Source organism: Astatotilapia calliptera, chromosome 18, assembly GCF_964374335.1.
Source record: "Astatotilapia calliptera chromosome 18, fAstCal68.1, whole genome shotgun sequence".
In the NCBI taxonomy this organism is placed as follows: domain Eukaryota; kingdom Metazoa; phylum Chordata; class Actinopteri; order Cichliformes; family Cichlidae; genus Astatotilapia; species Astatotilapia calliptera.
This window is the reverse complement of record NC_137439.1, coordinates 13,638,361-13,652,508: the sequence shown is the minus strand read 5'-3', so window position 1 is coordinate 13,652,508 and position 14,148 is coordinate 13,638,361. Positions and strand designations below refer to the sequence as shown.

Sequence of the window (14,148 nt, the reverse complement as noted above, 5' to 3'; positions counted from 1 at the left end):
TTCCACAGGGTAATTCCACGTTAGATCAACAGTATCCAACCCGACAGTAAAACCATGTAAATTTCATGTTGGTCTGATTTTGCCTTTCAAATTAATGGCCCGTCGAATTTGTCCATATGTGATATACTCTTTCAATTATTTCAGAATGTTTTAAAAATGAAAATTGCTGTTTCCACGGCATAATTTCACTCAAGATCAACAGTGCACACTATCACGGTGATATCAAGTCAATTTGCCTTTCAAAGTAATGGTCCATTGAAATTGTCCATGTATGACCCACTCTTTCACTGACTTCAGAATCCCATTAAAAGCAAAGTTGCTGTTTCCACAAGATCATTTCACTCTACATTGACAGTATACAACCCCACAGTTTTATCACGTCAGTATCGGAATTATAATTATATATATATATATATATATATATATATATATATATATATATATATATATATATATATATATATATATATATATATATATATCAATAATAGTACATCTATATAAAATGATCTCGCGGGCCGGATATAAATGTACGCCGGACCGGATGTCTTGACTTTGACACATGTGCAGTGTTTATACCGTTATGGAAAAAAAACCCAAAAGCCATCGGCACATAAAAACGAAAAATCACCATCAGATGGCCAGTCCAGCTATGGGGTGAACAGGCCATGATTGGAAAGGATATTCCAACTTGATAATCTGATTGTGATACAATTGCATCCGTGGATCCTTGTTTTACTTTGTGGTTTCTCTGATGAGTTTCTGTGTTTTGGTCGTAGCGGTAGTTCTAGTTCCCCAGCATTTCCCGGTCTGTCTTTAGGTACTTATGCCTTCTATGTAGAGCCCAACCAATATATCGGCCCTCACTATATTGAGTAGTAAATCTAAATTTTAAAAGTACAGTAGTAATGGGACAAACAGTCTTCAACCAGAGTGCACTATGCAGCTTCCCTGTTGGCAGCACATGTTTGGAAAGCCACAAACAACAACCAGCTGACCTGAGTCGTGCAGATCATAAATGAGTAATCTACAACTTGTTGTAACAGTAAATAAAGATTTTTCTCAACCCTTCTCTGTCAGACATTTTCTGGCATACTTTAGATAGAGCTGTTCACGTGTTTTTTTGAGCAGGGGGACATTGCAGGGGCTGCAAGATTTCAACCTATTCCCAATGGTGTTTTAGTGACTGTGGTTCCAAGCTCCTCCCTTGTGGTTTTGGGCTGATCCACCACCTTTCTCAGGATCATCCTCACGCCATGAGGCAGGATTCTGTGTGAATCCCCAGATCGAGGAAGATTAATGGTCATTTTATATTTTATCTGCTTCCAAATACCGTATTTTTCGGACCATAAGACGCAGACGCACCGGATTATAAGGCACAGTAAGCAAAATAAAACAGTCAGGTAAGTCAAATTTTACTCAACTCATTCTTCTTGCTTCCGACATTTCTGTACCATTGATTCATTAATGTTGAATCCTCTTGCAGCTGCTCTGTTCCTATGTTGTTGCAGTATATTAATGACTAACCTCGTATTGTGGATGGATTATCTCAGAGGTTCTCCTGACTGAAGTTAGGTCCGTTTACAGCATCCTGCCATGCAACTGCATTTGTCCCTAACCATCAGGAACCCTCACGTTAACTTTTATCGAGTGGAAAAAGTTAGCGTTCATCCTCCAGCTTCACTGTGTTTATGTTATGCTAACAAAACTGTGTCGCTAGCGATCACATAGCACATCATTATATACCAGCTAGTCCAACTTCAGTAATCCTACAAATGTCACTGCTGTTTAGTTTTCTGTCTTCATTTATGTTGGAAGAGATGGCAGAGCTGTACGTTTTTATTTTTTCAGAAATCTCTCAGTCAGAACATGCCATATCATATTTAGGTGGAAAGTAGCGAGCTAACTTCCTGCTAACTTCTAACCCTGACATCCTTTGGTGGCTCTTTGATGTAGCCCATGATGGTGGAGAGGTCAAAGAAACTGATTATGTTAAGTGTACTTTATACATAAAGCACATGTCTGTAACTGATTGACTGATTGCTTGATTGTAATCACTTGTCATCTATGGGTGGATGGTTGGGGATCCAGTACTTATTTCACTCAATGATGCCAAAATCAATTTCTAACTTTAAGGTAATGTTTTTATTCTGGATTTTTGTTGCCACCATATAAAATGAATAAACCATAAAATTTAGAGACTGTTCATTTCTTTGTAAGTGAGCAATAATTATTCCCCAAATGTAGATTTTAATCCAGCCTTTGCACAGTGGAGTACATGTGCCTCCCCAAGCCCAGTGAAGTTAAATTGTTGTAACAGCATGTGATAGGCATGTTCCTATGGTAACTGAAATAGTCTGTGGATTAGTTGGATCTTGCACATATTGTATATTGTATATCAAAATGAAAAAGTTCTGTACAGAAATAAAGCAGTATTCATTTAAAGGACTTGCACTACAATGTAAAACCTTCGGTCCTTCACTACACTTAAGAAAGTAAGACCCTTTGAACTCACAGACACAGCAGGGTAAACCACGCTGGTCTGATGCAGACCGTTTTAATTCCATCACAAGCACAAGAGCTCAGCACAAGTCAAACTTTACAGGACAACAGCTACAATTAGCAACACGCAGCGCTTACTTGCACACATGTTGCATGCAGGTAGTCATTACAGGACCCAGCTGTGTATTGTCTGCCTTTAAAACTGTCATCGCCAACAGCGTTTGCCTGCTCCAGGTGACTGTTGTGTGCTTCAGCTGCTGAAACGTTTGTTATTGAAAAGCAATCCTTGTATCCGACAGCTGCAGCCCATTTCTGAAATGTGGAGTTTCTGGTTTTGAGGGAAAAACAGCACCAAAGGGCAACACCAACTACTTCTTAAATAAAGACTGAGAAAAATGCCTTCATTCATCATCCAAAGTGAATGTTGGGTCTCATTTTTGTTGTGATCAGCTGGTAGACTCTCTGATTCTGTTATGTGTGGAGAGAGCTGTATGAACCCATAAAGAAATATATAAAATGACCCCATCTATGTACTGAAGTACACATATTACTTTTTATGGTCTACAGGAAGCTGAATATATTAACATGTACAGCTATTATTTAATAAAAATGCAGGGGGAAAAAAAGCAGATTTTAAAACTCAACAGCCCTGTTACAACCAGACAAGCACAGGCACACGAACTCTATTTAAAATAGAACAAGATAAGCAACTGCTAACATTTGTCTTCTTCTGGGGATTAAATTGTGCTCAAAAAATTGAAAACTTTATAAAACCTGAAAACAGAAACTCAAAAAGTTGCAGGAGTCTCCCAGATCTCCTGAGTTAGGATATGCTTGATTTACAATAAATGTGGGGGTTTGTACAGTAACAGCAAAAATGCCAGTTTGCAGCTGCGTACAGGCTAGAAAGCCTGCATTGATTAACATTGCCAGAATAACCAATCCTAAAACAACTACGCTAGCAGTTTCATTTCCTGTTTCTCATTACTTGATCACACTGAGATTCTTTACATGTCTAGTGATAAACTGAACAAATGACATGACATTCAGTTTAGAAATCTTTAAAATATCTCAAATCATGTGTACCATCAAGATTTCTCTGATTAGGGGTCCAGAATCAGCACGGCAAAGACTCCAGTATTGTATTTTCATAGATTTTAAAGTTTTTCCTGCTGATCAGGTCATTCATACTACACCAAAGCAATATAGTAAAAGATAAATAATTAAATGACGCAACAGTTAGAGACATAGAAATGTGTTTTGATTCTTCGTACAGTTTGTCCCCACTAAAATAAACAATTAAAAATAGGACATTTTCTGTTAATTGACAAAAACTTTTATAATTAGAGGACACACAATATTTGACACATTTATTTCTTATAATTTAAACCCAAAGAGTTGTGCTGACAGATTTGTTATTTACTACATCAGTTTTTCTTTAAATATGCTGTTAAAACTGTACTTTTTTCATATATTTAGATCTCTGACAGATTAATTGGAGATAAAGTATCTGAATTTCGGGAGCGGGACCATGAGTTCGGACCATGAGCTCCTTTCGCTTCTCATCTATATAAGTTCCCCCAGCTCTACAAGCTGTCCGTTCTTGTTTACGTGCCCCACCCTTCCTCCCCTTTTCAATTCATTAACTTCTTCACTTCTATTTAGTACATGGGGATCTGCCAGGCCCGGGAGCCACCACCAGTCCCCTTTGAGGCCTTCCCCAAACCGCAGCTCAATTCGTGTCCAAGCCATTCACCTCTATCTACTAAAACGCTGTCAAACCTCAACTAAGGACGTGGGCCCAGCGAGTGAAATGCAGAGTTAAACTTCTTTACACTGGCAGAAAGTGGCAGAAAGGAGGGTTTCACTGGTCCAGAACACAAAAGTGGGCTGTATGTGACCTGCAATCTAAAATGAATGTGACATCCATGCTCTAATGCATTGGCATAACTGGTCCTTTAAGCTTTTAGCTCCATACTCTGGACTTCCAGCTACACAGCAGGTTGCGCTTCAGATGAATGAATTGGTCACCATGGAGCTGTAACCTAAAAAAATATATTTTGTGGGGTAAGCCTAACCTTAAAGTAGTCACTAGGTTTTAATCATTGCTAATTATATTTCTGTAAATTTATGGGATGTCACCGCCGCATGAGCTCATTCAGAGCTTGTGCAATTTGGACTTGAATGAACTGAAGAATTTCTAGCAGCAAACACCTTCACCCACCTCTGATTTAATGATACTTAACAATGTCTGTTTTAGCTGTTGTTTGGAATTGGGTTCAATCAAGTGAGCATGTCCAGGCCTAAATTGTTACCTGGCCCATCATCTTCATGCATTAGCAGAATGCTAGCATTTTAAAGGACTTACCTTTCCTGTAAGAAAAACAGGGCATTTGTGATTAACTCATACATATTATAGATATTCTATTTGCCCAAACTAAGAAACAATGTTGGCAGTTAGATCCATTAACTCCATCCATGACGGCTAGCTCAGGTGCAGCTAGTTTCTATACTATGGGTGTCACTTCCTGTGACACCCATAGTGTTTGCCATGATTAGCCTCATCATTTCCTGTCTGCATTCGTGTTTCTCTGACAATAGAAGCAAAATGAACAGAAAATCACTGCCTTTAACCTCAAAAACATTCATCAGGGGTCTTGCAGGGTTGCTTACTACCTTTCAAAATATATATTTATATTTATAATATCTATTTATGGTAATTGTATTTGGAAATAAACAGCTTATTGTTGCACATGTTGCAGCAATAAGCCGTTTCTATAATGGGCACAAACCGGTGAAAGCCTAACACTGTTTGCCAGCTGGCACAATACACCCCTGCATGTTCACTGCAACAGCTGGGGACTGATGCATGGAAATGATGTGTATAATCACAGAGTAAGCATCACAGTATTTGGAATAGATTGACTCTGTGTTTTGATTCTTCTCTTTTTCTATGTTTAGCTGCCAAGCAGATGTGTCTGTGACCGCAGTGTAAACAACAATTATCTAGAAATTAAATTCAAGTGATTTTTTTTCTTTATTTAGAACTTTACAAAATCTAAACAAATGAAGCTCTGTGAGGATCAAAGTTACAGAAAACCACTGAAACTAACTTTAAATACACTCAAGTAAAAGAGAATGTACAACAGAGAGAAAATCCTGCCCACTAATTGAAATTCAAAGTAACCTAACTCTACCACACATCTATACAAACGCCTCTTTTCGACAAACATACAAACATAACACACGGTGCTATACGTGGCATGGCACTCTTTTCTTGTTCCTGCTTTATAAGACCAGACTAAAACTAGGAAGCCTTCACCTTGTTTGAGAGAGTGAGATGGATTATTTAAAAGCTGCATTGTTTTATGATTGATCTGAAGCTTGGTAAAGCCTTAAGGCTTCTGTCGGAGGTTGTGGTCGAAGAAAATTAGAGACTGCAGAGTGAGCTGCATTGCCCAGCAGGTGTTGGTTCTGAGACTGATTTATTTTAAAATCTATTTGTACTGGTTCATGACGCCCCTGAGGAAATCTTCGAAGCGTGGAACAGCAAGCTGTGGACCGGCAGCCTCCTTGGCCGGCTCATCTGCAGCGGAGGCTGCGGCGGCGGGCTTAGCACGACGCAGGCGGCAGTTGTAGTCGTATTCAGGATCGCAGTCTGGATCAGGCAGGATTATGCCATCCTCACTTGATTTCATGGCCTTGGCACCAGAGGGTGGAGCAAACTTGTGACAGTTGGGGTCAAATGGATGGCAGAAGAGCTTGGCTGGAGCCATGACGTCAGCCTTAGCCTCACGACTACTCTCGACTGGGATGCAGTCTCTGTCATAATGCACATAGCAGTCGTAGCCCTCCTTGGTCTTGCCACGGACACCAAGTTTGTAGCGTACCTGGTTGATTGATTGATTGATTGATTGATTGATTGATTGATTGATTGATTGATTGATTGATTGATTGATTGATTGATTCATATGTTTTTGGATCAAAACAGATGCAAAGCAGACCGTGAAAGCATTATTCAACATCAATATCATTTTACTACATTATTAAACAGACCAAATGTTAAAGAAAAGATGAATTAAAGAATTATTCAGTCAGAAGGATTACACTAGATTAGATGAAATGACAGAAAAATTCAAGCCTGTTTACAGGACTTCAGATTCAGACCTGGTGCTCTGGTAGCTGTGGAGGCAGCTTGCGCAGAGCAGCAGCAGCTGCCAGTATGCAGTATGGGTCGTAGCGAGGGTCGCAGGACAGAGGAGCAGCAGGATGTGCAGGCTGATTCATGGGGGCGTACTTCACCACAGGCTTGGTCAGGCTGGCCAGCCTGGTAGCAGTCAGGGGGTTGCAGCTTGCATCAAACAGGGGGTTGCAGTGTTGCTCTTTAGCAGCCAGAGGAGCGGGAGCGTTGGTTGCACACAGAGGATCAACAGCTGGGTCACAGCTGGGTTGCATCAAGTGGTAGAAGCCAGTAGGATATTTCTGGACCAGGGAAGCCATGCAGTGGGGATCCTTTGGGTTGCATTTGAGGGCAGCATAAGATGGAGCTGGACCTTGGGCTGGACGGTACCCATAGGCTGCTCTCAGGTGGTACTGCAGACACTCTACATCTTCAGGTTGGCAGATTCTGAGCAATTCAGCCCTCTGCTCAGCACCCAGGAAGGGCTCCAGGACAGGAGCGTAGTAGTAGAAACCAGTTTGGCTCTTCATTGGCACCGGGGTATAGATAGGCGCTGGCACTTTGGCTGGAGCTGAAGGTGGCTCAGGGGCTGCAGATTTGCTGGTAACAGGGAACATGCAGTAGGGGTCAGTATAGGGGTTGCATAGCCTGACATCAGCAGACTTGATGGGGGCAGGCATCGCCACGGCCGCCTTTGGTTTGCTAGTTAACTCGGCGATGCACTCCGGATCTTCAGACTCGGCACAGGTCTTGTAGATTTCGCTGAGGTGGTTGAGGTAGTGGTTAAAAGTCGGTCCCTCCTCTGACCTGTGCTTGTTCTGCAGGTAGGCCACATACAGACGATCAAGGTCCTCAACCTGAAGATGTTTGGAAAGGGGAAAAACAAGTTAACCTCCTCAAATCCAAAAATCAAATCAAATGATACAGAGGCCATAGAGAGTAAAAGTAAAACAAAGAGGAACCCCAAAGATAAATTTGCAGAAATCCTCTGTTGAGAAAAACAGTTACTTTTTCACTTTTGTGTAAACCACGGAGCTTTCACAGATACTACACACTGAACACATTAAGAGGTTAATAGCTTATTAAAAATTGTTCTATAAAAATATCTGGGCAAATTTAGTTCTCTGAACTGCATAAATAAGGAATCTGTTAAAACTAAAAAGGTGGTTGAACCTTTCTGTTTCCTGCATTAAACGTGGCATATTTAATTTTAAAAAGGAGAGAAAAGTTCTCCTCAAAGTGCAGAGTAGTGATGCAAATTGTTGCCTCAATTTTTAAAGGAAAAACAAGCACAGTTTCATAATCGTGACTGGGAGAATCTGAATAATTAATGTGAAACAAGCTCCACTCACTCCCTCCTGGTTGTGGCTGTCCATGAAGTATTTGTACCATCCCCAGAAGTCAGGCACGCGTTTGAACTGGGGCACAGCCACGACGGGGACGTTCCTTCTGTCACGAACCAGCTTTTTTAGGCTGGTCATTGCCTCGGCTTTCACATCATCAGACACGGCGGCCACTGAAGGGAAGGAAGAAGAGAAAACATACAGGACTGTAGTTAAACTATATATATCATTTACTGCTTGTTATGAAGAAAGGTTCCATGATCTTTTTTGATTTATATATTTTTTTAGAAATTATTAACACACACACACACACACACACATAGGCATATATATATATATATATATATATATATATATATATATATATATATATATATATATATATATATATATACACATATATATATATATACACATATATATATATATAAGAGAGGGAAGGTAGTCAGAACTGAGGGGATTGAACTACCAGAAGGCAACATTGCAGACATAGAGGACAGTTACAAGTACTTGGGGATCCCACAGGCGAATGGGAACCATGAAGAGGCCGCTAGAAAAGCTGCAACCACCAAGTACCTGCAGAGGGTCAGGCAAGTCCTGAGGAGTCAGCTGAATGGTAAGGACAAGATCCGGGCCATCAACACGTACGCCCTGCCCGTGATCAGGTACCCTGCTGGGGTAATAGGCTGGCCAAAGGAGGAGATAGAAGCCACTGACATAAAGACAAGAAAGCTCCTTACCATGCATGGAGGGTTTCACCCCAAATCCAGCACCCTGAGGCTGTACGCTAAGCGGAAGGAAGGGGGCCGGGGACTGGTGAGTGTCAGCACCACAGTCCAGGATGAGACAACGAACATCCAAGAATACATTAGGAAGATGGCCCCAACTGACCGAGTGCTCAGTGAATACCTCAGGCAGCAGAAACCCAAGAAAGAGGAGGGAGACGAGGAACCATCATGGAAGGACAGGCCCCTGCACGGTATGTACCACCGGCAGATAGAGGAGGTGGCTGATATCCAGAAATCCTACCAGTGGCTGGACAAAGCTGGACTGAAAGACAGCACAGAGGCACTAATCATGGCAGCACAAGAACAAGCTCTGAGCACAAGATCCATAGAGGCTGGGGTCTATCACACCAGGCAAGACCCCAGGTGCAGGCTGTGTAAAGATGCCCCAGAGACAATCCAGCACATAACAGCAGGGTGCAAGATGCTAGCAGGCAAGGCATACATGGAACGCCATAACCAAGTGGCCGGCATAGTGTACAGGAACATCTGTGCCGAGTATAACCTGGAAGTCCCGAGGTCAAAATGGGAGATGCCCCCAAGGGTGGTGGAGAATGACCGAGCTAAGATCCTGTGGGACTTCCAGATACAGACGGACAAAATGGTGGTGGCTAACCAACCGGACATAGTGGTGGTAGACAAACAGAAGAAGACGGCCGTAGTGATTGATGTAGCGGTTCCGAATGACAGCAATATCAGGAAGAAGGAACACGAGAAGCTGGAGAAATACCAAGGGCTCAGAGAAGAGCTCGAGAGGATGTGGAGGGTGAAGGTATCGGTGGTCCCCGTGGTAATCGGAGCACTAGGTGCGGTGACTCCCAAGCTAGGCGAGTGGCTCCAGCAGATCCCAGGAACAACATCGGAGATCTCTGTCCAGAAGAGCGCAGTCCTGGGAACAGCTAAGCTATATATATATATATATGTATGTATATATATATATATATATATATATATATATATGTATATATATATATATATATATATATATATATATATATATATATATATATATATATATATATATATATATATATATATATATAGTATATATATACATATATATATATATATATATATATATGTGTATATATATACATATATATATATATATATATATATATATATATATATATATATATATATATATATATACATATATATACATATATATACATATATACATATATATACATATACATATATATACATATATATACATATACATATATATACATATATATACATATATACATATATATACATATATATATATATATATATATATATATATATATATATATATATATATATATATATATATATATATACACACATATATATATATACATATGCATAGGTTGGTGCAAAAGATCAAAACATTAGCCACAGTTTTGTTTGTTAAGTAGGCTGAATTAGAGACTTTAGGTCCAGTGGAGATGTTATAAACCAATTACAGGACAGTAGAACTCATTAACAGGAATGTTTAATGTAAAATAAAAATGCCAAATCTGTACTTGCAGAGGACACAGTGCACAAAAGTCTGATGAACTAACTGTTGACCTTCATTAAACTGCATCTATAATTGGAACGGTAAATCCTGTTGGCAGCAAAGGATGCAGTATGTTATAGTTAAGAGGCAGAGTCCATAGATGGGTGACAAAGAGAGATCACCCTGCTCCCCTCAGCTGTAGGTGAAGGAGAGCTTGAGCTGTGAATCTATTGTGCAGAGAGTGGGCAGAGCTTTTTCACACTTTCTTTTAAATAGTCATTTCAAGAACAACACAGTGACAGTGATTGTGTTTAAAAGCTCCAAAAGTTTAAAATACACTAAACACAGTTATTATTTCTGAAACCATCGTTATAAACGTCTGTCTTTGGATTAAGGTGCTGTCCAAAGAATGCACTCAGTGTCCCGGTGCCAGACAGCACAGGAGACCCACAGAGATGCCAATGCCCCAACAGGGCACAATATATTACCGGTAGAAGGACCTTCACTAACTTTAATTATGTCCCTATAGAACGTAATTATATATACTACTATATAGGCCATCACACAACTAACAGTGAGCAGGTCCCTTTCAACTGGTACAGACCAGGTGAAGCATTTTTATCGTAATATATATAAAAGCTGTGTTAAGTTTAAAGCAAACCAAACATTTTCTACTGCTCGAACTTCACACCGAAGCTTTAATCTGGGAAAGCATGGGCTGGCTTTTACAGCCACCAGAAATGCATCCCTATAGAAGGCTGCTGCTGTGACTGGCTGCACCTCCATAAGATAGCCTAGAAGCTCTTTTATATTTAATTTCAATGTGTGAATTGCATCATATTGTTGTTAAATCAGGTTCATCAAACTTTATCTCAAAGGAGAAATTTTTATCAACAAAAAAATGGCATAATTTTAATTGGCCCAACTATTTCTATTATAAGTAGATTAATCTCTTAATCTCTTGGACTGTTAATTATCGTGTATGACTGACGTAGTTCTCATAGAGCACTTTAGCTTCTTACTTTAATCCATTATCACAATCCTGTTTCTGTTGACTAATTGTTTTAGCTCCAAACTAGATCTCCTCAGACTTTGTGTTTTACTGTGAACCAACATGTAAGTTATTTGGTGCTAATTGGCAGAATGGAAAGAAAAGGTAGCTACGTGGAGCATTTATCTCCCTATAAATAGCAGCGTTTAAGGTTTCTGCAGTTGGTTTTTAGGTTGTTGAGGTTGTTTTGCCCCACGTTGCCACATCATACGTCCTCACCTTCCTCCTGCTTGTGCTGCTCCACTGGAACGGCCCCCAGAAAATCTGTAAAACACAAGCAGCAGCCACATTAGCAGCAGCAGAGACGTTCACTGATTAGGAACAGATGTTCCGCTTTACCACAACATCAGGGAAAATGCTGACCCACTAATAAGCCCCCGGGTGAAACACGGCAGGTGCTGGAGCGCCAGGCAACATCCTGCAGATTAAATTCCCCCCTCAACACCAAGCCCCCACCCAGCCCCTAACTTGTATATCGTATAGCTTTGAACCAGCCCAGTGAAATTAATGCAGGTACTGGGGGCCTTCTTAAAGTTTACCTGTAAAACTACAAAGTCAGGCCTCACACAAACTAATTACAGATACACTGTAAAAATGTCTGGTGGGAGGGGAAGGACGTCTCCGGGTCTCTTCTGCTCCTGCTGAGGTTTACAACTACAAGAAAACAGCCAAGTCAGCTGATTATCCCTTAAACTTTCATTAATGTGGAAAATCTTCCAAAGGGGAGGCAGTGATAGATGTGTTTTTTATGACTGCAGAAAGGTTTTGTAGTACTAAAGGGCATCATCATGACAAGCCATTTTACTGCTAAAGAGAGAAGGGTAATGGTGTTCTTCTGACTCTGTGGCAGAGATTAACGTGCCCGGGGTTGGACTATACTACCAGGTCAAAATGCTTCTAAAGTATTTTTGCTTAAACCAAAAATAAGGAGAAAAAAAATCAGTACTCAGGTCTTTAAATGAAGTAAAGACACAGAGGAAATCGGAAAATGTAATTTATTTAAACCAAAACATACTTACAGTATCAAAAGTAAAAGTATCGTTATATACATCAATAGACTGTCGGTGTGATAAATAGTTAAAGATATGCTGATGTTAAAAGAGGTCTTTTAGTTGTGTGATCTCTGTGAGCAAAGGAACTATATTTGTCAGACGTTCAGTATGTAATAAAGTAGATGACATCAAGCTTTAGGAGTTTAAAGGGCATCTAGTTCACCTTCACTGGTCTAATTGAAAAATGTTGTATCTGAAATCTCAAAATTAAAAAAACAAAAAAACAAAAAAACAAAAACTGATGTAAATGGTTCCTCGACTCATTAAATTCTCAGTGAAATATTTTCTAATATCATAGATGCAATTTATGAAAACTCTCACCTGGTAATAAAACAGCTGCTAACAGGAATCCTGTGCGGATCAGGGAAAGCGACGGTCGCCCAACACGTGCCATTTTCTGTTGTTTCTTTGTGCTTCCTGGGGGAAAAGGCAGTTAACAATATTCAGAGTGTCTGCAGGCTGAACTTCTGGAGACATAGTCTATTATTTCAATACGACAAGAGTCTTATAAGAATTTTATTATTTTTGGGAGGTTTTTTTGTCTTTTTTAAGGCAATTTTTCATGTAACTGATAGATATGGAAATCCTTGAGAAGACAATGCACTTGGAACAAAGAGAGCGCTTTTATTTAACTTTCTGATGCCAAGACAATGGAGAGGATTGAGGACATGCTGTAATAGAGCTTTTCAGAGATTAACGAGAGAAATAAGATGTCACTTCTGAATATCAGAATATCAAATAAAGCAAATGAACTCGACAATTCAAACAGCCAAAAGCTTGAGATGTTCTCTTGGATCGATGCGTGGAGAGCTGCTTAATTACATCTGTTGTTCTCAAAAAGACAGATGGCTTCTAAAAGTTGGACAACCTCACTTTTCTAACAAAGACAAGGCAGATGAGACTACAAGCGACCACTCCAGAATTATGAACTCCAGGGGTTATTATTGGCCCTTACCTGCAAAAGGTGTTGAAGTTGTGGCCTCTTGGTCCAGCAGCTGTCTTGGGAAAGGGGAGGGGGCTCTCTGCACACTGGTTATCTGAGCTGTCTAAACCTTCTACCTCTTTGCTCTCTGTACGGGCCGGACACACACGAAAACATTTTAAAGGCGCTCTCTCGATCATTAAAAACAAAAAGGCATGTGATACAGTTTGCCCGCTCCAGGATTGGCTCCTGTGCTGCCACCCATCCAACCAATAGGGGTCCTGTAATTATGAAAGGTGAGAAGTATGACAGTATAACTGCAAGGTACCATTTAGAGCTTCTTTCCTCACAGTTTTGGAATTTATTTTATTTTAAAATAAAATAAATGGGAAGGTGTGAATGTGAAAGGTAGTGTAAGTGGGGCACTCACAGAGGTAAACCTTAAGAGACTTTAGAGCTTGAGGCACTCCTGGTTTTCCTGGTACTTCCCAAATATACTCTGGAACTAGTAGATAAAATCATCCTCCACTACTAAGGGAATGAGTCTCCTGTGTTTTCTTTTCAAGCTTTCTCTCCCCAGGAACAGCTTTTCCTGCAGAAAATTGACTGCAAATAAAAAATATTTCTACTCTGTTGCGTCAGTGTATTGACTAATGTGTGAGCAATATTTGCAGGATGACAGAACATGACTCATTTCACCTCAGTGACGCAATGCAACATCCAAACAGCAACAGTTGCAGCTCATTTGATAATGTTTGTGAACCTCCCGTGAGTCTGTGGTGTCAAAAGTCTGCACCCAGTCAGCTGTTTTATACTGGATGTGA

General features: G+C 40.1%; 1 protein-coding gene across 1 annotated transcript; it reads right to left on the bottom strand.

Moving 5' to 3' along the window:
* Nucleotides 1-5,520: 5,520 nt before the first annotated feature.
* Nucleotides 5,521-13,499, bottom strand: and2 (actinodin2). Its single transcript, XM_026150071.2, has 6 exons — nt 13,358-13,499; nt 12,724-12,819; nt 11,570-11,614; nt 8,035-8,198; nt 6,670-7,539; nt 5,521-6,392 (listed from the first exon to the last, which is right to left on the bottom strand). Exons 2-6 carry the CDS (start codon nt 12,794-12,796, stop codon nt 6,000-6,002), a joined length of 1,545 nt encoding a protein of 514 aa, XP_026005856.2. The 5' UTR covers nt 12,797-12,819; nt 13,358-13,499; the 3' UTR covers nt 5,521-5,999.
* Between the last annotated feature and the right edge of the window lie 649 nt (nt 13,500-14,148).